The 25585-nt window shown below is 39.5% G+C and overlaps 1 protein-coding gene across 1 annotated transcript in view; it reads left to right on the forward strand.

The window, feature by feature from the left end:
* The window catches only part of PLA2R1 (phospholipase A2 receptor 1), a 39091-nt gene extending 20776 nt beyond the window's left edge, over positions 1 to 18315 (forward strand). Inside the window, exons 16-30 of the mRNA XM_048309593.1 lie at positions 25 to 60; positions 572 to 729; positions 3561 to 3625; positions 3961 to 4064; positions 5370 to 5512; positions 6314 to 6431; positions 7207 to 7337; positions 7903 to 8038; positions 11433 to 11671; positions 12159 to 12327; positions 13237 to 13377; positions 13804 to 13920; positions 14362 to 14538; positions 15226 to 15255; positions 15478 to 18315. Coding sequence (XP_048165550.1) covers positions 25 to 60; positions 572 to 729; positions 3561 to 3625; positions 3961 to 4064; positions 5370 to 5512; positions 6314 to 6431; positions 7207 to 7337; positions 7903 to 8038; positions 11433 to 11671; positions 12159 to 12327; positions 13237 to 13377; positions 13804 to 13920; positions 14362 to 14538; positions 15226 to 15255; positions 15478 to 15695 — 1982 coding nt within the window. The 3' untranslated portion in view covers positions 15696 to 18315. The remainder of the gene's footprint in view (positions 1 to 24; positions 61 to 571; positions 730 to 3560; positions 3626 to 3960; positions 4065 to 5369; positions 5513 to 6313; positions 6432 to 7206; positions 7338 to 7902; positions 8039 to 11432; positions 11672 to 12158; positions 12328 to 13236; positions 13378 to 13803; positions 13921 to 14361; positions 14539 to 15225; positions 15256 to 15477) is intronic.
* The last annotated feature ends 7270 nt before the right edge of the window (positions 18316 to 25585 follow it).

The following is a 25585-nucleotide window of genomic DNA, read 5'->3' on the forward strand; positions in this document are numbered from 1 at the left end:
TTTTGGTTTGTATTTTTTTTGCAGGTGTTAAACCCATGAGTCCAGTTTGGTACACAGCTGGTATGACAATATTTTCTTTTTTTCATCTTGAAACAATATAACTTGGAAATACAATTAGAGCCTTTGTTAAAATAAAATAACTAAAATATTCTAAGTTGAAAATTTACAGTAAGGAACTCTGTAGAAACTTCTTGTTAGCAGATCAAATCTGCCACTGTTGTTTAGGAGCACTAGAGCATCAGCATTCGGTTTGGTTAAGGAATATTGCCAGTAATAAGCACAGGAGTTTGATAACCTCTCCATCACATTAAAACTGCCCTTCTGTTAAGCCTGGACAACTCTCTTGATATTACTGCAGTGTCAAGGGATAGAATGTTACAGAAGAAAACCAACTCATAGTCCATTTTTTTTCCCCCACAAATTGATACGTTAAATATTGTTCTGCTGTTCCTAGTGGCATATTTGTCCTCTGACATGTGGCTGCAGGCAGGCCATAGGGGTAAAAAAAAGATGAGACCTCAAATGAGTTTTTTACCCCTGCACAGCACTGACTCTTTTGCTCATTTTCTAGAACTGCCCTGGCTGTATTATCAAGGAGCAGAATATCTTTTCCACGTCAGCCCTGCAGAATGGGAAACCTGCAAGTTTGTCTGTGGCTGGCTTCGTGGTGGAATAGCAACAGTAAATTCTTCTGGTGAACAAACCTTTATTCAAAATAAAATAAGGAAGGTAAGAAAAACAACCCCTTTTAAAAAATAAACCCTCAGGTGGTAACTGACTGTTTTCTGCTGTGTCTTTTGGAGAATCTGTCTGCCTGTTATTCCAGGTAGAATCCAAAAGACATTTTACATTAGAAATAATGTTCTTGCTCTCTTCATTTCCCATACCTCTCCCTGAAGCCCTATTTAGCTTAAGAAGTCAGTAACATTTCAAATCTGCAGAATCAGCTCTACTGTTGAGCAGGTTGATCAATCTGCCTCAAAAAGCCCAGGAGAAGCAAAACCCCAGCTTCCTATACCACAGCTGAGAAAGTAATTGGGGGCAAAGAGAAAGGTGTGTTTCATGTGTGGTGTACATCCTTCTCTGTTTCTTCCTCTCCCTCCACCCCTCTCTGACCAAGGGGAGCTGTCGTTGTTCCTCACATTCACACAGTGGTTCTGCATCCACTGGGATGTCTCCTGACCCAAGTGCAGTTCTACTCCACTCCCATTTTGTCACTTGGCAGCTGGTGATCAGGGAGCAACACAAAGGGATGTTTCAGAGTGTGCATTAGCATAACGTGGGCAGCAAGTGCAGATGTTTGAAATGGTCTCCATAGTTCAAATCTTCAACGTGATCATTTGAAAGATACTGTTGAAGAGAGCTGGCCAAGAGCGAAGGATTGCCAATTTTTCTGCATCTTAATTATAGCTAGAACTATAAATCATAGAGAAGGGTGCTTATGACCATGGAAAACAGCCTACCTTTTCCTCTGTGCACACCAGCCTGGGTAATGTTCCAGTGAGTCCACAGATTTGTATGATGTCTACTGAATTAAATCCCCTTTTGACTATGGATTTTTATGTGGGGAAACAAGAGACATTTGCCTCTAAATTGCCTCCTCTGGTTTACAGCAGAATTTCTCTACAACTTTTCTGATGTAACAAACAGCTTTGAAAATGAGAAATAGCTGCACAAGCAGATGAATTCCGAAGAAACTGAGTCTGTTTTCTTTCAGGGGTTCTCAGTAAAACCAAAATAATGAAAATTTGAAAATGAATGCAAATAATCTGTCTGCCTTACTGAGGACAAAATTCAATGTAGTGTAAAGGGATATTGTAGTGTAAGGGGATATTGTAGTGTAATCTTTAAAAGAACACCTAGTTATGTGTAGAAAAGCTCTTGACCCACACTTACAGGCCTTGCCTGCTTTTAACTTGTAACAGAAAGCATAAATAGAAGTGTGTTATATTAATATGGGGTCTTTCAGTTTCCAAGGAATTGTGTATAATTTTTATCTCCTATTTAAGTAATTTTATATTAAAGCATGATGAAATAGATTTAAACCGATAGGTCATGGCAGAAAAAGCTTACAGTGACGAGTAACACAACTGGCTACGCTGTCTTGTCTTCTTCCACATGTACCAGAGACTGTGATGTGATATAATTACTACATTACCTAACTCTGAATATTTATGACTTAAAAAATGATATAAAATTAAAAATATATATATTCTTCCAACTTAAGATCACTGAAAATGGATGAGCAGAATGCTGCTTGTAAGTCATGTTTATTTACATGAGATCTTTCAAAAGTGGATTTATCATTAAAATTAGTGGGCATTTCGAAAATTGGTGAGCATTCTACAAAAAAAAAAAGCAAAGTTTAGTCTCTTGAAACTGGAAATCAGCTTAACTTCCTAGAAGTTTTGTCTCAGAATACAACATACACAGCTATTTTAAGGCCTGCTGGCTTTGGCTGAGCTTTCTCAGCATAGTTTGTCCCTAAGTGATTGTAACTAGTTTCCTGTGGAAGCAGGAGTAAGTAAATCACTAAAATAATACTCAGCAGTCCAAATAGACTTCGCATGTGTCATTTGAAAACTTGGTCAAGATTTCTTAGCATGGAATTTGGAATCACTTTTTTCACTATTTCTTTAAAAACTGTAATATGTGGGCTGAGTGCTGTAATTAGAAAACTAAACTTGGGGGCCAGGAAGTCAGAGAGCATTCCAGAGTCTTTTCTTTGTCAGAAATGTCTATTTTCTTCATTTGATATTGCTAAAAAAGATGTAAGCTGGAGAAATCTTAACTGTAACTCCGAGGACACTGTGGAAGCACAACACAGGCTGGGCTTCAGTTCTTTCTGACAAAAAATAAATGCTTCACAGAGACAAGGTGGCTTCTCTAGTGTCCTGCACATTCAGAACTTTTTTTTTTTTTTTCTTTTTCCAAAAGCCCCCAAACTGTGACAGGCTGGCTAACTCTGAAGGTGAAACCAGTTCATAGCTTAAGCTAGAATCAATTCAACAAAGCAATAACCCATGGCTATTGGAATTACATTATTTCCATGGCTTTTCCATAGCACTTTGCCTTTTAGAAGCAAAGGTCTAGATCCTTTCATGAGAACAGCAGTCAATCTGGAAAGCATCTCCAGAAAACTCTGGTATGAGCCATACAAAATCAGCAAATGTTCAGAGAAAGCATTTTGGAAACATCGAGGATCAGCACTATGTTAGTGCTTAAAGGAAACATTTGCTATTGTTTAATTTTAGGAGTTGGCGAAAAACAAATTCTGGTCTAAGATGCCAGTCTTTTCAAACCAGATAGGCTGTAAATTCCTAAAATTGTAAATTCCTGGGTTAAAGAAGACGCATCAGCAATCCTGAGGAAATACGGGAGCTAAATCATGCTCTGCTCACTGAAGTGACATGAATTAACATGGGCAGGATTTAGCACCTGTTCTTCCCATTGGAACCCAATGGAGATGCTATTTGAATACACAGTGACTTCAGGAGTTTGTTAATGCCTTGATAGGAGAGCAACAACAGCTTAACACATGGAAAACATTTCTTTTATAGCTGTCGAATAGTGATGTTCACTGGTGGATTGGACTGCGCGCAGAAAACCTCAGTGATGGATTTCGGTAAGAATCCGTGCATGCCACAGCTGCTGTGAGTTGTGCTTGGCATGCCCTGTCTCAGTATGATGGGCCAAAGCAGTTTGGTGACTGAGTGGGATATTCAAGAGACAACTTCAATTCTCATGTAAATATCATTCAGAATAATATTGCTCTTAATTTATCTCCATGTTGCAATATTCCTTCTGACAGAGTTGTAGAACACATTTATATTGACCTTGATAGTGGTGGTTGGTTGTTTTCTTTCTCCCTTACATCTCCTTATCAACCCTTTAATGGAGGGTGTAGTTTTAGGTAAGGATAGGAAAAAGTGAATCTTCATTCTTAATATTTCTGTGCAGCTGGAGAGATGAATCACCAGTAACGTACCAGAACTGGGATGAAGGGAGGGAAGGAGATCTGCAGAAACCAGGGAAAAGATGTGGCTTCATTTCATCACAAACAGGTTTCTTTTATATTTCCTTTTGCTGCAGGAATTGAGATTTGATTCTGTTAGCCATAGAGTTTGTATTTTTTTCATTGCTTTTAAGAAATGTAATCCATATTAAAGTCCTGTTCCATGGTTATAATTTGCATGACTGCTTCTGAGACTAAGGAAAGAATAGGGAAATATTAATATGCTCAGAAACTAGGTTGTAGGTTTTAAAAGTGTATTAATAGTTACAGCTCTCTGATGTCAGAATACAAAGATCCAGTGATACTGATGCTTCAGTTTTAATTGTCTGTTATGTGGCACAGCAACAATGTTAATGCATTGCTGGTGCTCACAGACAGTTTTCTCAGAACCAAATGACGCAGATGGACTGAGCAACAATTTTTCCTACATCTACAAACTGTTTTTCTATCAGCACATGACTTTTAAGTACTCAGGTACTTATTTTTGATCCCACAGCCAAACTGCTGAGGGATTTTTGGGTGCCATTATTTTTGTCCTAGCCTTTCAATCATGGCATAGTTCCATATTTTACTAGAGTATTAAAAAAAATAAAAGTCATGGTGCTGCTGGTTTAGTGATTTCTATCATCTCACAGTGTCTGTTTTCAGCTGATCTGGAAGTCACGTGATAAAGTAAACATATCAGGTTCCAAGGAAAATAAAAATAGCCAGCTTGGTATTTGTGCAAAGAGACAAAAAAGATTAATGCAGCTGCAGTTTTGTAATCCCAGCCTCGAAAGTCAAAACTGAAAAAATGTAAAACCTTCTTTTTTTCCCCACATTATCTTGGGGTTTTGATTCGTGACTTTTGAATGCTTGAGTTTGCCACTGCCATAGTTAGTGTCAGATAAAAGGAAGAGATGCCCACCCTCCCTCCCCCTTTAGCTGGCCTAAGGTGGGGGCTGGGCAAAAATTTGTTGAGTTTCCTGAAAAGTGTGTTTTCCTCCTAAGCAGATCAGCATTTTCTATCATCACCTGGATCTTGCCAAAAATTTTCGATGTAAGGAAGTCAAACTATTTTATCTGGAAGGCATCTTTTTTTTTTTTTCCAGCATATCTAATTTTTAAAATAAATGATGATATAGTCATACCTCATGTGACTCAGTGTAGAGGAATTGGTTTTACTCGATAAAATTAAACTGGAAATAAATACGTGCTCCATGAACCATCAAATCCACTGTAATGCAGTATGTCCAAATGTAATTGATGTAGAATCTCTTTTTACTCAAACACTAAACAATATCTAAGCTACCTAAGAGAAAACCCTTTCCAATTCTCCAACCAACGTTGAACTGTGATTCTTCTTTTTACTCAGGACTCTGGGGTGATGAAAACTGTACTGTTTCTCTTCCCTGTATTTGTAAACGTAAAATTCCAAAGAAGATAGAGAAAGAGATTCCAAAAGACCCGAACCAACAAGGAGTATGTCCCAAAGGCTGGTTGCACTTTGGATTCAAAGTAAAGCCTTTTTTATGCTGTTTCATTGTTCAAAATACATTCCATATGTAGGACAGAAATTGTACTTAAGGATTACTTAATATTTGAAGATTTTCTTGCTTTTTGAAAACAGGGCCCTTGGGTTTATAACGGCTGACACAGTGCCACAAAGATTTATTGCTGTTAAGTAGCTTCCCAAACTTTAAGAAGTTGTCTTAATCAGGTGTTAAAATTTTTACTTTAGTTTCAGGGAGTAAATACTCATATATGCAAAAGCTATGCAATTGTTATTTGTGCCTTTGCCATAAAAAGCTTGCTCCATCCTCTCTTTTCTACATAGGACAATTCCAAGTGTCTTTTATGACTTCAAAAGAGGTCTCTAACCCCTTGATGTCCTAAATCGATCCCTAATTGCTGCTGTCCTGTAAAACATGCTGTTTCAAATGGGCTTCATTAAAGATAATTATAAGCCAAAGTTTATTTGCAGTTGAGGGTCAAAAGGTAACTATTTCATCTGGTTTCTCTTGAATGCCTAAGTTGCTTAATAGCAACATGCATCGAGATGGCTGAATTTATGCCAGTGCTCACTGCAGTGACCTCGATTGTGCTTGCCTTGAAATAACTGATTTGAATGCAATCCAGATCACAGCTGAAAACTAATGTTGAACATGCTGGAGATGTCCATGGCAGGACAGAAACAAGTGAAATATTTAACATTCAGTAACAGCATGTGAAATGTTTTAGTGATCACTCTTAGTGATTGATAAATGACTGGAGAAAAACAAACAAAACAAGCTTGTTTGTTTTTGTTGTTTGAAACAGTGCTTTTTAATACAAATTCCAAAGGATCCAGAACATCTGAGAAACTGGTACTCTGCACAAGAATTCTGCAGTAACTATGATGGGTCACTTGCAATCCTGAAAGATGAACTGGAGCAAGGTAGAGTGCTGAAAATATTGTTAAATAAATAAAACGCTATCTTCATTGGGATGCTGTAGTAAAGTTTAATCTTGGATACAGATCTAGGAAAGAAGACTGTTCAGCTCTTACCCGTGGTTCCACTGCTTTAAACACATTAACGTTTCTCTTTCTTAGTTTCCCAAAATTTAAAGGTTCACTGGGATATATGACAGGTACATTTTAAGGATTAATTGCAAATTCTTTTGTGCTTACCATGATTTAAAAATACTCCCAAAAATGGAATACCCATTTAAAAATTTGCTATTTAAAATTTCTACCTTATGTCATTTTTATCTTTTAGTAGTACTTGAAGTCTTATATATAGTATAGCACCAGGCTGGAACTGTCAGAGAAATAAATGCTAGCAAATTTGGAAATATTTATGAACCCTATTCATAAAAAAAGCTGTAGTTGAATTTCACACACTTGTAAAACCACTTATTTGGAGGTGGGAGGAATCTCACTGGCTATCTTCAGCTGAGAAAACTTCAACTAAAACTGAGGAAAGCTTCTTCAATTGGACTGTACTATGATTGGGCTGGTATTATTAGCTAATGGACTAGATCCTAACCTAGTTGAAATCAATCAATTTAACTGAATTTATGGTTTGATGATACTGAAATGCCACTCATTCTTATTTTCTATGTAATATCATTGATTGGAAATAAATTTTTCAATGTTCTAGTGTGTTGCAAGAGGCTTCATCTATCCCTAAATGCTTACTGGTTTATTTTGTTTCTGTTTCATTTCCTAGCTTTCATAACAATGAATCTATATGGATGGAAAACTAGTGTTTGGATAGGTTTCCAGAGTGACGATTATGAAAAATGGTTGAATGAAAACCCTCAAAGGTATTCCAACTGGTCGCCGGTTGACATAGTGGATGTGAGTATTTCCAGGGGGGTTGTGACAGTGAGAAGTTGGTTTTACTCATAAAAATCATGACTTCCATAAGACAAGGCCAAAGTTGTTACAGTAGTTTAGGCTGCTCTTAATCTTTGCAACTTCAAAGAACTGTGGGCACAGATTTACAGGAATAACTAGAAGTAGAAAAAAAGGCGCTGTCGAGACACACATTTGCATAATTTGTGGCTCTACTCTCTTTCTCTTGCAGTTGGTTTTAAGCAGCAAAGTTTGAATCATATGGTTAGTATTAGATCCTTGAGGAAAGTTTAGGAACAAGATTATGAACTTCCTATTTTAATACATTCTTTTACAACACATTAGTCCCAGCTGGGTTTAGTATTTTAGTTCATTCAACTGAAAGCTTGTGACTATTTAATTATGCGGTTATTGGTTCAAATTGTATTTATGGGACTGTTCATTGTTCTACCTAAATATTTGTTAGGGAGACTTTCAGATAATTATTCTCCTAAATTTGATGTAATAATTATGCATTGTTTCACACAGTGTATTTTAAAATTAATACATGGTTCTGTGTTGGTTGCAGAGACAGCATTTTAACATTCAAGATCAACTTCCACTATGTACATTGGTATCAAATAGCCCTAATTTTTATTTTACGGGAAAATGGTACTTAGAAAACTGTCAGAAAAATTATGGGTTTGTCTGCCAAAAGACTCAGGGTAAGGTTTTGTCTTGCTTTGCTTCTGTTCTCTTTTCTTACTATATGGAATTTGTCTTACTTTGTTTTTATCTAGAAGCAGCTTTTTGTAAGTGTCTTTAAACAAGGAGCATAAAGATTTCTAAGACAGTTTTCTATTTCAGCATACGAGCTCTACACTATTTAATGAATCAGTAGCTGGGATGTAGAAGTAATTGCTAAAAAATATTCTGTTATTAAGTTTTCCTGCTAAATTTGAGAATTCTGAGTGTATTTTTGAATTAGGAATAGAGATGAAATTTCATATTCTCTCATGGCTGCAGAGTAACCCCTGTAAATGAAATTACAAGAGGCTAAACTGAGGGTAATTTTGATGAAAATATGATTTACAGTGGGGGGTTGTAACTTGTGATGTTAGATCAGAATAGACTCTAGAAAATGTATTTTTCTGAGCAGTGTGGACCCAACTGGCTTATTGAATAGAGCTTGGCTTCTCTTTTCTAGTACCAGACTTCTCTGATTCTGGTACCATAAAGTTCCCTTGCCAGAAGCATGAAGTGTTTGGGAGGAACGTGGGTTGTTGTGTTTCCTCAAGCCACGTTCCGCTGTCGCCTCCTGGCTGAGCACCGTCAGCAGCTGTGCAGCAGGACGCCCAAGCAGACCAGCAGCACATCGTTAACCCTGAAGCAAAGGGAGGGCTGTAATCTGAGCCTGTAAGGGGGTGGTTTTGTATGGCTCAGCTCTGTATTGTATTATCACCCCGAGGTTTAGCGCTGGGGTAAAGCGACAGCACTCTCCTGCTGCTGCCTGGGACGGGAGGGACGGCCAGGTGGGAAGCAGAACAAGTACAACCTTTGGGCAGCGCTCGCGTGTGACTCAGGCAAAGCATAGCTGGATTTTACATCATTTATTGGGAACTACAGTTGCATGAAGGGCTGGAGTGATCCTGGACCTAGTGCAGAAAAAATAAATAAATGTGCTTTCCCGCTGGTTTGTTTCAGTTACATCCCAAACGTTTGTATTTTAACCCCTTGCTGCTGCTTGAGACAGATGGAGAAGGCGTGGAAAGGCAGGAAGGAAAACAGTTGCCTTATGGTGGCCGGGGTTCTGGCGACGATTTGGGCTGCAGTGGGTGCTCAGGATCCTACCCACGTTTCCCAGCTGGATCACTGAAAGTCGGGAATAAAACTCTCCAACACTGTAATTTCAGTATTAGAAAGCTGCATTACTTTATTTCGGCGCCAGGCGTGCAGAGAGTATCTCCTCCTATTCCATGCCCTGCAGCCAGCCAACAGACTAGTTGAAATCTGTGAAACTTATACATATTCATTACATTTCACAAAACTCATGCATATATGCTAAACGTTCCTGCGAATTCTTTTGCATATTTAAATCACTTCTCGGAGCTTATTTACATTAGAGTAGGGGTCTTTTGAGGGTCTCTGGTGGCCATTTGGGGAACATCCCATTCCTCAAATTTTTTGGTCATAGCCCTCCAAAAGAAGTTTATTTTCTTGGAATAAGTCCCGGTGATGTAGGCTGGTCAAGATATACCTTCTTATCAGCGTTGCTCAGGCCCACAGTCTTTAAGATAACCACTTGCACTCGTTAGTACGTGACTGGGCGCTGTCGCTTAAAGCTGAAGGAATTCGCAGGGCTTGCGTGGACGCTTTTTGTTACCATTAAAGTTTTTCCTGGCAGGGGGTGAATCTGAGAGTGGCCCGTGGCTGCAGTGCCGCTCGGCGCTGCTGCATCACAGCAGCGTGCTCCTGGGTTCGAGTGGACAATCCTGCCTCCCCAGTGGGACACCCGTGGCACTATCCCGAACTATCAGGCAGTTCAGTTTGCTAATTCAGCAGAAAACTTCCTCATCTTTTTTTTTTTTCTTCCCTCCCCTCCTGCTTTGTTTATTTTCGTCTAATTAATGTCATTTTTTGCAGCTTTTTACAGGCTGTATCAGCTTTGTGCAGGGTCAGGAAACGCCAGACCAGGGAATTTGCAGCAGGAAGAGCAGAGAAGCAAGGAAAGGAGTAGTGAGACAGCCTCTTGCTGGCAGCAGTGAACTGCTAAATTTGCTCAAGTGTCCAAAAGAATGTGTCAGGTCCTGGAAAGATGAGCTGGTGCTTTGCTTCTGCCATCCTGCCTGCATTCCATTTCCCCTTTTTTGAATTATTTTCTGAAGGAGACTAAAATGAAAGAAAGCAGCAGGGGATCTGAACTGGGCTCTGATCTCTCAGTGATGCTTGAGTTAGGATTGTGTCAGCCATTTACAGCATTTTCTGGCTTTTTTTAAGCAGTGGCACACACACTGAAAGCTGGAACAAAACAGGGTGCTTCAGTTAGCTCAAGAGCAGAACTTTTTCTTGCTTAGAAATTTCTAATTTTAAATGGTTTGTGAATGACAAGTTATAAATTAATTTACTATTTTAAGATGTTTGTTAACACTCCTCCTCCTCTTAGTCATAAAGGGAACCAAGTCTAAAAGCATTCTACCTTGTAGCAAAGCAACCACTTCATTTTGTAGTCACATAGAAGCTTTACAGTGAGAAATAATTAATCCAATTAAAAAACGGGATCAAAACTGTTCAAAACTGTAGCATTTTGTAAAGTACATTTTAAAAGGCATTCACACACATTAGCAAAGGCATTTGCCTCCTGTAAAAGAGCAAGTGCAGCAGCATCACAGGCTGGGCTGGGGTGAGATGGTCTCTCTCTCTGGATTTTTTTTTGTCATGGGAGACTCTCTCTCTTTATTTCTTAAACTTAAGAACCCTGCTTCTTCCTTTCATTGTTTTGGACATTGCTGTGTTAGTTTATCATCAAAAAGAGATTTAAGTCTCCATGCACAGAGTGTTTCTCTTTAAGTGCCACACTGTGATCTTCTCTACATTGGCTCATGGATATTAAAGATGAGCTCAAGAAGCTTCCAGACATGCACTTTGTTATCCTATTGGCTGTATCACTACAATCATTTTTGAGGCCAGGTCTTCCGATGTAAGCTGATCTTGGAAATTATTAATAATAACAGGTAAAAAAAAAAGTAATCTAACTTACATGCAAAGTATCTGGGATAAAAGCACTCTGCAGCCCATTGCTACTGGACATTTGGGATATGCCCAGTTCCCAGGTGATTTCTTACTGATCTCCAGAGATGGAGTCAGTGGAACTAACCTCATTCAGGTTTGGGGGGTTTTGTATACATTAAACTCAGTCATTCCTGTAATGAGTTTTGTGATGGAATTTCAGATACTGTTCTAGTAGTCATCATCTTTTTAAATTTCACAGTGCCTTCCTAAAACCAAGAAGTTTGCAATTTTTTTAGTTGCTCGTAGGGATAATACTGATTTTTTAGCAGCTGCTCAGCTGTGATCAAGTTGTCTGTTTTAAAAATGTTCTTTTTTTTCTGTTTGTAACAGACACATCCAGACATGTTATCAATGCATCTGATATGTATCCTGTGCCAGATACTTTAGAATACGGAAACAGAATGTATAAACTAATAAGTGGGAATTTTACATGGTCTTCAGCTTTAAGAGCCTGCATGGCAAACAGTGCAGAGCTGGTGAGCATTACAGACCAGTATCACCAGGCTTTCCTCACGGTCATCGTCAGTCGGCTGGGATACAACCACTGGATCGGGCTCTTCACTTCCGATGTACGTAGGACACTCCCTGACTGTGAACATGAATGCTGCAAAGGAGGTTTTCCAGTAATAAGCTAGTGAGCTGTGTTACTGATCTGAAGTCACAGAAGGTTTGCATCTGGAGATGAAACCCTGGAAAATTCGAGCCTTAAACTTCCCCCCCCCCCCCCCCCCCAACATAATGTGTAAGTCCAGTGGGAGCCAATTTGGTAGTGTCCATGTTGAAATTTCATTATTTCATTTGTAGTACCCAAAGGCCCAAATAACTGCTTGCTGAAAACAGAAGATTACATGTAGTTTGTAGTCTCCCAAAAGTAACTAGGATCCTTGGCTCTGCCTTTGTAGATCCTTCTGGATCCACCAAACCTTTAGAAAATTAAGGCATTCTGTAATACCTGGTGAGGATGCCACCAAGAGAAGATTAATGTAAATTCTAAATGTAGATTGTTTTATGGTGCTAAAGCATATCAGAAAGATAACCTGGAATTTGTTTTGGCAGAACGGGCTTAACTTTGAATGGTCGGATGGGACCAGGTCTTTGTTTACCTTCTGGGCAGATGACGAGTCCCAGGCCTTTGGCAGCTGTGTTTACATTGATACTTCAGGGCACTGGAAAAGCACAGATTGTGAACAATTTCTGCAAGGAGCAGTTTGCCATGTGCCACCTAGTAAGTCAGAGTCAAGGTTTATATTGAATCTTTGCAGCTGTAAATGTGTGTACTGACAGTGGAAATATGTGAAAGGAGGTTAATTGGTTAGAGGTTAAGCAAAGTTTAGCAAGGCTAACTGTTATTTAAAACTGAAGTATTTCTCTGTATTTCCTATTTGTGAAACCATTTTTTTTCCAATAAAATATTGGCCATCAGGTCTGATCTGTAGGAGAATGGGAAGAGAACTTTCATAATAGAAAAGAAACAGGAAAATTACTTACTCTGTCTCTTCAGTGAACACTATATTATCTGTGAAAAATGAGGATTGCTAATGACCTAACTCGAAGGGAAATAAATTCAGTTTGCTGCAATTAACTGTGGGATGGGAGAAGGGAAGCATTTAGAGCAAAGTGAAAAATTAATCACCTCTTCGCTGATAAGCGCATCAAAGATTGTGCAATTTTTTTCGTAGGGGTAAGAATATTTTTCTGTATCCTAAAATATGTTGCGTTTCCTGCAGTGCTCTGTCAGTTACTTGGGCTTCAGTTGAATCCAGAATTCAGTTCTGGAGCTCCATTCAGTTCAGGGCTGCAGGGTCTTGTGGCAGCATCCAGTTCTCCAAATAGTTCCCATTTAGCAGTGTTGATCACCTGGGCCCATGGTTTGCTCATGACCTCCTCTGCACATCACTGTCAGTTAGATTGTTCTGATCCTGCTGTTGTACTCCAGCAAGGTTTTTGGTCAGAAATAAAACCAGCTGTACTCATTTAATACAAATATATGCAACCGCTAGATTTTCACTTTGAAAAAAATAGAGGCATAACACAATAACATGCTTATTAGCATTACTCCAAAACAGTGTGTGGAATGTTATATTAATGTGTATTTTGTTGTGCCAATAAAGCTGTGCTGTTACTTCTATCACAGAAAAGAAACTCAATGCCTATAAAGGCTTATGTTCAGAAAAAACTGTACCCTGGATCAAATTCAAAAACAGTTGCTACAGCTTTTCCACAGTTCTGCAGGGCATGAGTTTTGATACTGCATATGAAGTCTGCAAAAATCAAGGTAAGTGATTATTTTGTAGCTACCAAATGTCATTGTGATATCTTAAAACAATATTTATTTTCTGAAATGACTGAAATCATGGCATATGTTTTCTCTGTTTCAAGATAACGAGAGTGGAACTCATAAGCCAACTATGAAATTGGAGGCAACATACATCAAAAAAATGTTCCTTTCCATGTGAAAATACTGAATTCTCCAATAAAACATAAAATGAATTTTTTTCCCTTCAAATTTGTTTTAAATTCATGTGAGGACAGTTTTATATTTGCCTGAGCTTTTCACAGTAATTACAAATTTAAGAACTTCTAATGTATAACCAGACATTTATTTCAAGCTTTTCAATTAAGAATGTTAACTGTTTGAAATGCAGTGTTACATTTTAATGGTATGGATTGCTTGAAAATTTGTTCTGTGTTTAATTTGTAGGATCCAGTCTTCTAACTATTCAAGATGAAGAGGAAAATGCGTTCATTTTGGAAGAATTACACAATTTTGGTTATTCTGTACAAATGGTTTGGTTGAACATTCTGCTTGTTACAGACAGTAAGTTTGGGGAGGAATAGTACTGCATGTAAGAATCTGGTTTGGGTTTTGGTTATTTTCCAATAACCATTTCCAATAACCATTTTCCAAAACACTTTTATCTTTTGAGATTTGATTCACTGATTTTTGCCTGATTATGGTGCAGTAAAGCCAGTGAGGCTTTCTGCAATCATTACCAGTATTCTGAATACTCAGTTTGCCTACATGCATGTAAATGCTTTTTTTTCCTTCTTAAAGATGCACTACAGACTGTCTTCTGTGTTAACTACATAGGATGTTTTTAAATCCTTCAGAAAAAAAAGTAATATAGTGGCCAAACAGACAAAAAATTCTGGTATTCTGTAGTACTATATTTTTTATGTGAGTGTAAATCTAACTGAAACAGAAATATTTATCAAAATACTACTCTATTTTGTAATAATTTCTGACTTCTGCCCATAGATGAGACAGTCTCCTGGTTTGATGGCTCTCCTTTAAATTACTCTAACTGGGGCATCAGAGAGCCTGAATTTGATCATCTCAAAGGGAATTTCTGCATCAGCTTGAGGACCACAGATGGAGTCTGGCAATTATCTCCATGCAGAGAAGAAAAGGGTTTTGTATGTAAAATGGATGCAGGTATGTGCTTCCATAAAAGAAGGCAATTCTGTCCTTATAACTGTTGCTTTACTTGTTCCTTGTTGCTTGCTTACTTGGTGTCAATTTTCATTTAATTAATTCTGTACCTTGGCACTGGAAAAAAAATACCTCTAAAAGCCCCGGCCAGCTGGGGGTGACCTCTGTTTGGGGAACCCGGGCAGCCACTGCACCAGTGCCAACTGCAGGAGCCTTCCTGTGGCATCAGGGTGGCCTCCGCAGCCCCTGCTGGGAGGGCAGGTCCAGCCTGGGAGAGCTGGACAGGCACCACAGCAGTAGGAATGTGAGTGTGTGAGAGAGCTCAAGCGTTTCCAGAGCCCACGCAAAATCCCTCAGTCACTGCTGGACCCACTAACCAGATTGATCTACCTCTGCATGGTTCCATTCGTGAATTTGTACTTTAAAACTGGGTAAACACTGCTGCTCATCCTTGCACAAATGCCAATTAATATATTCCACCAAATTAAAGGGATTTTAAATAACATACTAGATTATGTTTGACTTGGCTAGTTGGAATAACATTGACATGAGTCAAATTAAACAAAGAACAGCCTATTCTTGTTGGGTTTAGGTAGACTGTCTTCTCAGTACCCATTTTAAAGTGAGTATACATAATAACCTCTGTTACCTCTGTGGGTCATTTTGTGACCGTTCTGGATTTTATTTCAGATATTGATACAACAGAACTCTCTGAAAAAGGTAAGCTCTGTGCTTATTTTTTTTTTTAAATAAAGAATAATACACATTTCGAGCTGATATTTTGTGAGATAATATTTTTCACTGTTAAACCTGTAATTTAAAATATGTGGCATATAAGGAGTAGTAATGTGTTTTCCATAAAACAGCTATATATTTATATTTAGAATTATCTATAACTGTAGCTATATTTGAATAATAACAATTTCTATTCTTCCCTTTCAGCATCATATAGTGGACTTGTAGTTCTGGGTGTTCTTGTGACATTGGTGATGTTGGCTGCCATTTCCCTTTTCCTGTGGTGCCTGCACAAAGAGAATAATCAGCTCTTCCGCAGGATACTGTGGGTCAGAAACGCCTATTTGCTACAGATTAATGCTGATAGTTCTGCTTTGGAAGAAAGCATCCTCATTTCTGACTTTGAGAGAAATGAGAACAATTAATTGATCAGAAGTAGCAAGTGGTCTTGTCTTCTGCGTGAAACTTCCCAACCTACAGGGGTTTTCTCATCCTTGAGAGTCCCTCGGGGTGCCCATATCCTGAGAAACCCTCACAGCCATCAGTATCAATGCTGGAGGAGCTCCCAGCCTTGGAGAGCTTTTGCTTTGTGGCAGGATGAGGTGAGGATGCAAGGCAGAACTACGGAGAAATTTTCTTCTCTGGGACAAGCCAGGAATTGAAAATACTCATAGACCATAAACCTCCAGCCACTCACTTGGAGCAGTCATGTTTGAGGTCCCAGAGCAGTGGGCATTTTCATGCAACTTTTTCCTTTGAGCACGTTTGGGCCTTTGTGTTTTGTTTTTATACTTCACAGAACCTGCTTATGAGCTGGCATTAAAATTTGGCCTTGAATTTAGGAACTCTGAAATTTATTCCAAGGATTATGAGGAAGACTTTTTTGACTTTTTTTTTTTTTTTTTTTCTTTTTTTTTTTTTCCTGGCAGAACAAACAGTTATTTTTTCTGCAAAATGAAAAGTTATTTGGGTTTGGCCTGTGACGCCTAGTTCACGTTATAAAATAAATTAGTGTAGAGTTATAAGGGCGTATGGGCTTTCATCCTGAACTCATTATTTCATTCATTTGAGATGCATCCAGCATCCTGTTAAAGATTTAGCTATGTCATCTCTCACCTAGATTATTTTAGACATGGAATCCCATCAACCTTGCTTAAAAACATTTTTGGGCAATATCTGTCTGAAGGAAAAACCCCTATTAAAAATCTTGCTGAAGTTATGGAGCAAATGGCTTTTCTGTCCACCTGCAGTGTTTCTGTGAGCAGTATTTGTGGACACTCTGCTGAGACCCTGCTCTCCAAAGCTGAGGGAACATGTGGGGAGCCACGTTGCTGTTCCCAAAGGGTGCTAGTCCTCTAACCCCATGTAGCAGACGCTTTCCCTTCCAGTGTTTGTACTAAGGTGCTAAGAAAGGAGATGGATTTTGCTGACCTGTTGGTCTGCAGGCTGATGGCTGTGAAGGCGCCAGCTCAGGTCTCTGTACTATCTCAGTTGCAGCAGTCCAGGACAGAAATGCTTACTCTCCCTGGGATTCCCACCACCCTAACCTGTCCTCCACCCACCCCTCTGAAAATACCTGGAAGCTTTTCAGGGATTTTATTTTTTATTTTTTATTTTTATTGAAGTGTGGAAAACCAAATGTTTAATGATGGTTCCTTCAGAATGTATTTAGTGTTGTTTTCCACCATCTCTAAAAGCTGCGGCAAAGGGCTGCATTTGTTGTTCAGTTTCTTGGTTTCCTTGTTTTAAGATGACTCATTCTAAAAATTTTGCAAGAGCCCTGAGATGGAGGTATGTTCCTCAGAATTAAGCAAGCAGCTCCTGCCAACTGAAATGTTTTTACACAATATTTGTGCACATGCACAGGAATGTATGACTGCCTTTTAGTTAGATTTCACATGGCCAAAAATTGCCTGTTCATGCCATAATTATGTGTAGGGATATTTAAAAAAATTATCTAGTACATAGAATATTTCTGTGCTGGTTTACAGAACTGGTTTACTCTTTTTGATGACTTCTAATGTTGTAGCTATCACAAGGTCTTAATCTGAAATTTTTTCTGTAATATAAAATATAAATAGGTTTTCTGTCTACCTCCCATCTAATGGTTTGACCCCATATATTAGTCTTCAGTAATATTTTAAAAGTTTTTGTTTAGTCCTCTAGATTTATCTATTGGACTGTTTTTATTTGCAGTCCACTATTAGAGTTTGTGGACTGCAACTTTTGAGTTCAATTGCCAGTAATCTGTTGTTTATATGTATTTACTGCGATAGCTTCCTTACCACCGAAAGAAAAGAAAAGGCTTATGACCTTTCCCCATGAATATTTCACCTATTCAAACTATAGGTGGAGGAATTTAAACCAACAAACCCCCTTCATCACATTCACTGACAAGTGTGTAAATGCTGCCTTCTTACAGTAAAGCAAGCAGAGCAGCTTGCAGGGTGGTTTTTGTTTGCAAGAGTAACGTGTGTCATCTCTGAGGACTTGTATTTACGAGGCTACAACGCTGTTGATATTATACAGACTCTGGTCAGATTTTGATGTGGTTAATGAAGTTGTATTCTTTCACAAAACTTGACATAGATGTTTTATCAATTTTCCTTGAGGTATGTTTTATTCCTTAAAATATATCTGAAGGGTAAGGGCATAATCAATAAACCTAACCTCAAAATAGTGATTGTTGATTAATGTTGATGTAGATGAGCTCGTATTAAAAAAAGAGTTCAAGCGATGTTTTCTTCCTACTTTGAAATGGTTTTGAAGGAACAGACCCTTAGATATTTGTTTTTAAATCTTTCATCATTTAATTTTTTATAACTGCAGAAATTATTCACTCAAGAATGTAATCAATGATTGCTTTCTAGTCTTCCTTTTGGATTTTGTTATCAATGGCTTTCAATCTTTTTCCCTTAATCAGAGGTCTCCTATACTGTCCCTGATCAGAGTATGTGGTGACCATGGTTTTACTGCTGACCTTGATGACATTGGCAGTGAGATTCACTGTATTATTTCAACTGGAAAATTAAAGCATGACTAATAGTTGTCTGTGCTGTAATTTTTCTTAAATCTTTCCGCAGCTTTACTAGGAGGAGGGGCTTTAGTGTCTCGTAAGAGCAGTGCCCAGGCTTTGCACTGGATCATCCTGTGTGAGGACAGCTGACTCCAGCCTCCTTTCTAGCTGTGTGACTGAGCTAGACCTGGGCACTGCACATGATCTCCACAGACTCAGGTGGTCTGAGTGCTTCCCAGGGCACAGACGAGGATGTCCCAGAACATGTGTGCAAGATGTGCTGGAAGGAGGTGGGAGCCACAGCACCATCAGTAAGGATGATGGATGGAATCATGGCACTAATTCACAGATACTCTCCCAGCCTACTGCCTATTCCCTGCAGTAGGGAGCAGGGGCCATCAGGGATGAGTGATGGGCTGGATGAATTTTCCTGCTGAATTGTGGATGCTGTGTTGTGTGGGAGCCTATTTGTATCTGTCACAAATGAGGTGGAGATCTATGGACTGCAGTACGGCAGCTTCCATGGATAGCACCAACATGCTTCATATGTCGGAGAACTGGGTTCACCAGGGCCTGAATAGGCAAGTGAATGTTGCAGGGGGTTTTGCCACATTAGCTTCTTTCAATGTTCTTACCCAAAGAGAAGTGTTAAATCTTTTTGTACCACATCTTTCTTGGGTGATGGAAAGGTGTCCCCACCAGAGACAGGTACATTCAGGTCAACATGACAACATCTTTGTCTGCCAGATATTGGGGTTTGTCAAAATTCTGTCTGCTTGTCTCTGCAGATGCCATTCCAGGAGAAAATTTACCTCCTGGTCCCTTTAGCAATCTTTGCAGCATATCTCTGAGGAAAAGAGATGTTCAGTGCAGCTGCCACATCCGAGGTGGACACAAGTCTGTGATGGGAGCATTTGTGTACTGGAGATGTCCAGCATGACCAGACAGAGCAAAGGGTTGTTGGGGCACAAGGTTTTAAGGGGGCAGCATGACTCCTCGGCAAAGCCCTTTCTGGCTGTGCCTCTCCTGGGCGCTGCCCTTCCTTGTGCAGGGATCCTCCTCCCTTCTGCTCTCCTGCCTGCGCTACCTTCGTGCACACACACGCACACACACTTTTGAGGCTGGGGCATGATGAAGGAGCTGTGGGCTGTTTGAAATCTGTGCTGTACAGTCCAGAGGGATCATAGGGAAAAAATTGGGGTTTGCATGCTCTGTGACATTGGCCCAGCTCTGGTTCCCAAGGCACCGTTGCACAAATTCCCATTTAATTTAACCCCCTGCTTTTTTCTTTCATCATGTTACCTCTCCTTCAGTGTAAGTAACAGGCATCCTCAGTCTCTTGTAATAATAAACCCACTGTAATGAAAACCATGGCATACACTTCCTCCAGGGGATTTATTTGGTTAAGAGCTAAATTGCACACATTCAGCAACTGGGCTCTAAATCCTCAGCTCAAAAAAAAAAAAAAAAAGATTGCAAACAAACGCACCAAAAACAAATCCACAAAAAAAAAAAAAAAATGGAGGCCTCTACTTGAGCTATAACAATATTATAATATTTCCTTTGGAAACTGGTGGAATGTTGGTTTTAAATCCCTGCAGGCCAGCACTGATACCTTACAATCTGGTGCAGCCCCGATGCAGATGTGTAAGTAACCCTCAGGAGCAAACCCGCAGGCGTCCTTGCTGTTCTGAGATGGAATGAATTAAGGTGGATGGTGGTGCTTGGAAACCCGGTCTCGGTTCGGCCACTAGATGGTAGTGGCACACACAGAGCTGACAAAACGAGCTGTGCAAGAGAAAATATCACAGGGATCTGCTCTGGATCCTTTAGAAGTTTAGTTAAACAAGCAGCAAAACTCCCAAGTCACAGGACAGCAGATAACTGTGTGGGTTCTCAGCCATGGCCACAACGCTATAAAATTGTGTTCAGATGGCTTTCCAAGCCTCTGTGTTCCTTCTCAACTACTTTATTGGGATGCATTGGAGTGCTCGGAAAGGGATAATGCAAGTCCTTACATTGGTATGTGGGCTTTTCATTTCTATGGTGAGTAAAGTGAAAATCCACCCGGGTTCCTAAGTAATATATAAGCATGTCTTTGTGTTATATTTTGATTCTGGTGCCTTTCATGGAAAGGCAAATCACCAAAAATGCTTCAGCTATGTATCTCTCTGTTACTGGATTTATTTTAATATTTTATTTCTTGACCGTATCAGTGCAGGCATTTACTTACTACTTTTCATAGGAAGTGAAAAATTAAGACCTAGAAATGACTGCGTAAGTAATCATTCCACTGCACTGTTGAAAGCAGATTTATTTTCTCCTTTTCCAAATTTATTCCTTAAGTTGCCCAAAGCATAAGAGTTCCTGATCCCTTTCTACATCCATTATCTTTATGCAGGATGATCATGATTTGGATTTAAATCTTAGAGACTTAACCATAAAAAAGGGCACTGAGGATAATTTTGTAATCAAGCCTCACTTCAAAGCCTTAGTTCTTACAATCTTATTTACTTACGCTGCAGCTTTTCCAAGACTTTCCCAGTCCTGTGATGAAGCAACTGCATTTGTCTAAGGCAGTGTACTAGACCTAGCCTGCTGCAGTACTTAGGAGTAACAGCATGGTAATTTGTAACCACGGAAGTGTTTCTCAACTGCAATTGTTTCCAAAAGTGCACAGCTAGAAAACAGCAAAAATACTCCTGCTACCTTATCCTACTTCTTTCTTAACCTCAGCCTAAAGACAAAATTTCTACTGTGGTTCTCAGAAATAAATGCTTGAAAACATTTTCTTTTGGTGAGAACAACGGCTAAACTTGTAGATACAAAATAAATCTTGAAATGCAGAGTGGGCTGAAAGTCCCTCTCCTCTCCATGCTAGCAAAGGAAAATGAGGAAACCTGTCTCTGAACCATGCACAGAAAGGCACTAAACTAACAGCCTGCTACATGCAGAGGTGGATGACCAGCAGCAGTGGTGGTTGTCACTTGGTGCAAGAAGGCCATCCAACACCACTGTGTGGACCAGGAGAAAGCAATAGCTGGGTAAGTGTCTCAGAAAACATGGGAGGACAATAGCATCCCTGTATCTCTTCAGATTTTTATAGATGAATGCTCATGTTTAGAAATTAAAAGTTTCCATTTATTTTGTACTTTTTTTTTTTTTTAACTGAACGCTGAAAATTATCCCAGCAAATACGTTCCTCTTCTGCAGCTATTTATTCAGGTCAGTTGTTCTAAAGCATGATCTCAGGCCTTTGATCCCAGCCATAACCTGATCAAATCTGCTTTGCCATATTTCTGCCATAAACCTCGTGTGCACTGTAGCTGAGAAGCCCCTGGAAAGTCCCAACAGAGCTGAGAACAGTCAGACTCCACCTCATCAGCAGCTTTGGGCTGCGTGGCTTCACTGATGCTGGATTTGGGACACCATCCCAGAGCTTGATGCTTCCAGGTTCATTGAGGTATGCAAGCTGAATCCCTAACATTGCACATTGCCAATGAGCTGGAGTACACAGACTTTTAATATAAAGTAAAAGAATATTCTAAGTCATGTAAGGCTTCATTTGTTATGGTCCCAACCCAAATCTGCTTTGTCCATATTAGTTTCTTCTGGTAAGTTACTCTTCATGCTAGCAGGCTTACGTGTTATGTACCTGAAATCTGACAACTATCTAAACGCTTATATGACCTAGGCATGATATTTCTGGTATTTAATATTCAAGAATACCAGAAGGATTCTTTCTGAAAAGGTAAGAAGGTAATATTTCTGCTGCTGCATAGTCTTGTGGAACGAAAATTCTGCTGAGGGGCAAATTGAATGACTTTAGTTATTGTTTCAAAAGCAAATCTTCAAGATGGAATTATACATATGGGATACATCGTGGCTATAAGAGACATGAGGAACTATTCAGTTAAATGTGGAAATGTATCAGAACAGCTCTGTGAGGCTTTCCAGCTGGAAAGGACAGATATTTAGAATGCCTACAGAAACAGTGGCTACTTTACCCTTTAAAATACTTGTAGTATAAATAGCAGAGTGGCTGTTCCCCTCTCACCATTTCCAGGAACCTAGCTGATGTAGCCTTTATCCCTGCAGGCTCCTGGAGTGCCTTGTCCCACTGATGTGGCACCTCTGGAGCATACACACCACGTGTCAGGGTATCTGAGTGTACTTAAGTTATGGAAGAAGGAAGAAAGCCAATGTGGGCTCTTTACTTCATCTGGTCTTTGACCATCCACCCCCCCCTCAAACCTTCCAGAATTTAGTCTGGGCTGAGGATATGGTTTTTCATTAGTGCTATTTACATGTAAATTTGCTTAATTCTTGTCTGATTGAAAGAATGTAAAGTGGAAGTTGCATGAGTCTCAGCTGCTCTTACAGGTTGTTCAACCACTTGCTCTGATGTAGCGCAAAGCAAACCCTCATGGAAGGAAAGATGAAAGGAAAAGCCGTTCACTGGTGAAAGCAGGAAGTATAAAGAGAACAGGGACCAGATATTCCTGCTATTTGGGAAGACTAGAACAAGAATTAAGTGACTGAACCACAGGAGGAAATACTTGATAGGTAACTGTGGGGGTAGCTGGGCTGACAGTAAGCAGCCAGTGCAAGTGGTAGGGTCAGTGTGCACTGGTACGTTCAATAGCTGTGATCTAGAAATAAGCAAATCAATCCACCGTGGCTGCTGGGGATTTGATTCACAGCACTGCTGGATGGCCCTTTCAGGTCACCCTGGGTAAAGATGAGTAAGTCTGACCTGAAAATATTGGTGTGCATATTTTGTGGAACTGCTGATGCATCATCCCACTGCCTTCTAGCCCAAACCTACCTTCCAGCTTTCTGACCCACACAAGTGTTCAGCAGCCAGAATTCAGGATCTCTGGGCACAAATGCCATGCAGCTGGGACATAAGAAACACCTCCACTTAAATTTGTGGTTTCCCTCTGGATAGAAAGAGGCTGTTTCAAAATTGGTGATTCTGAATCATCCAATTCATCTACTACGGCAGCCAGTGGGACACAGGCACCCAACTTGCTCTGGGTACCTAAAATCCAAATCCAGGGTAAAGGATGTGAAGGTCCATAATCACTACCTAAAGAGCACAAAAATAGAAGGATATGTGCAAAAAATGAAAGCTTTTTTTTTGGTTTTGTTTGTTTGACACTCTTTTTTGGTTTTTTCCTGGTTTTTAGCCTTTGAAGTCGCAGACCCAGGTGATGGGATGCCTGATGACCTCTTTACTCAGACTGTACTTTGAGGATGTTTCTGTGATGCACCTTTGAGTGGTCCAGTTGCCTTAGTGAGTCTGGATCTGAACCCCAGGTGGGGACAGCCTGTGGGGAGAAGCAGCAGTCCTCCCTGCTATGCAGGAGGCAGCAATGTCCCAAACTCCCCTTTCTTCCTCTTGTGTAACATGGTAGTGGAAACATCAACTTCCTGCACAACAACTGCCTGGTTCAAAGCACTGAGATATGACTGACTGTCAGGACAGCTTTTGGCAGGCTTACAAATATCTGTTGCTAGCTCCATGTGGATCTGCTGAAGTAGGTCTGTGGCCAAATCTTGTTCAAGAGCTGTGGGATAGACTGCAAGGCCCATGACACTTGAAACAAAGCCATAAGCTATGAGAAAGGGCAGGAATGGTTGACCCCAGTTCTACCAGGATCATAAAATAATTAAATTTTTCCTTTATAAAATTTGATACATTTAATCCATTTAGATAACAACAGCAAAATGAAGAAAATTATTTCTGATGTGGACATTCTTCATTCTTTCTGGAAAAGATATTTAAACAAAGCCCTAACACAGCTTGGAGGTTTTCTGTCTCCCTTTGGGGAGAGAGGAACATTCATGGGATGCTGAAAAAAGCTAGAAACCTCACACTGGAGCATGTTCCCAAATATAGGGACACCCAGAACAGATGCAAAACTTAACCAAAGGTGCACAGCGCTATGTCAGTGCCAGTGTTTATTGTTTTTATGATTGCATTTTTAAGCAGTCATTCTTTTGATCCATACTAACTGCTGGTCAGGGAAAGAAAAATAAAGCTTACACAGAAAATAACAAAATTTTCTGGCTGGAGGCCAAAACTTCACAAGAGAATACTGAAGTCTAATATGTTTTGTTTGACGTCTTTGTTTCTGATAGATGTTGACTGAATTCAGGAGGATGACAGCACTTTGAACAAAACCAGCTGGGGAAGTCAGTTTGCTAATTATTAACCCTCTAGGGAACAGACTGGATTGGAAATGTGCATTCCAAACATTCTGGGAAAATATAAAACCTAATGTAGATCTCTTTGGAAAATAAATACTTACTACTGTGGTTTGTATTTTTAGGAGGAAGGGAGGAGACAGCTTGTGATATATGACTGAAATTCTCAAGATGGGTAATAATTCAGTCTTAGACTTCTTTTCTCCCTCTAGTAGGATTCAACAGTCCTGAGACTGAAGTAAATCTAACATTAAGGAATTATTACAGGGAATGAGGAGAGGTTGTACATATATTGTGATAGAAATTACAGGGGGAAAATTACCATTTTTCAACAAGAAAAGGGGGGATTTTCAAAGCTGTTAAGTGGGGAAAAGCATCACACTTTTCTGTGCCTTACAAAATATTCAGAAGCTACTGTGATAACTATTCAGATACCCAAATGTAAAAACATAAATACCAAAAAGTAAAGAAAAAAAAGTATAATAGTTTTTAGACAGTAGGCTTGCTGTGACATATTTACATCTCATTCTAACTGGATGTTCTAATCTTTCCTCTGTAACCTGGCCAGAGAGGTGGCTGTACAGAAAGTACAGGGGATTTTTCCCTCCATTTCAGAAGTTTTAGGAGTAAAAGAAGAGTTAGATATGAGCGCTACACCAAAATTCAGTGCAGTTCAGTGTTTAACTAGTGCCAGGCTTATCTAAAATTATAGCATGAAATGGAAAAAGAGAAAAGAGAATAAGGGGGGGTGGAGGGGGTGGAATCCTGGTAGGAAAAAAACCCAAAACTAAATGAAACAACCAGAGATCAAAGACAAAAAAATTTGGAACAACTTTCACAATTTGCTTAACATTGGAGCTGTGTTCCTGCTTGACACACTGGTTGCAGCACAGGCACATCAGCTGTTACAAGTAAGTGCCAAAATAGATGTAGTAGAATGCATTATTGTTTAAAACAAATAGGTCATATGGGATGCTGAACTGATTGTTTTCTTCCCTATAGTTTAGTGTGATGACATTTTAGGTGTCAGGTCATTAAAGAAATACCTTAGTGTTAGGCAAGCTTTTTAAAGTTAAACTGCTTGAC

The sequence above is a fragment of the Corvus hawaiiensis genome, chromosome 7 (assembly GCF_020740725.1).
Source record: "Corvus hawaiiensis isolate bCorHaw1 chromosome 7, bCorHaw1.pri.cur, whole genome shotgun sequence".
In the NCBI taxonomy this organism is placed as follows: Eukaryota; Metazoa; Chordata; class Aves; order Passeriformes; family Corvidae; genus Corvus; species Corvus hawaiiensis.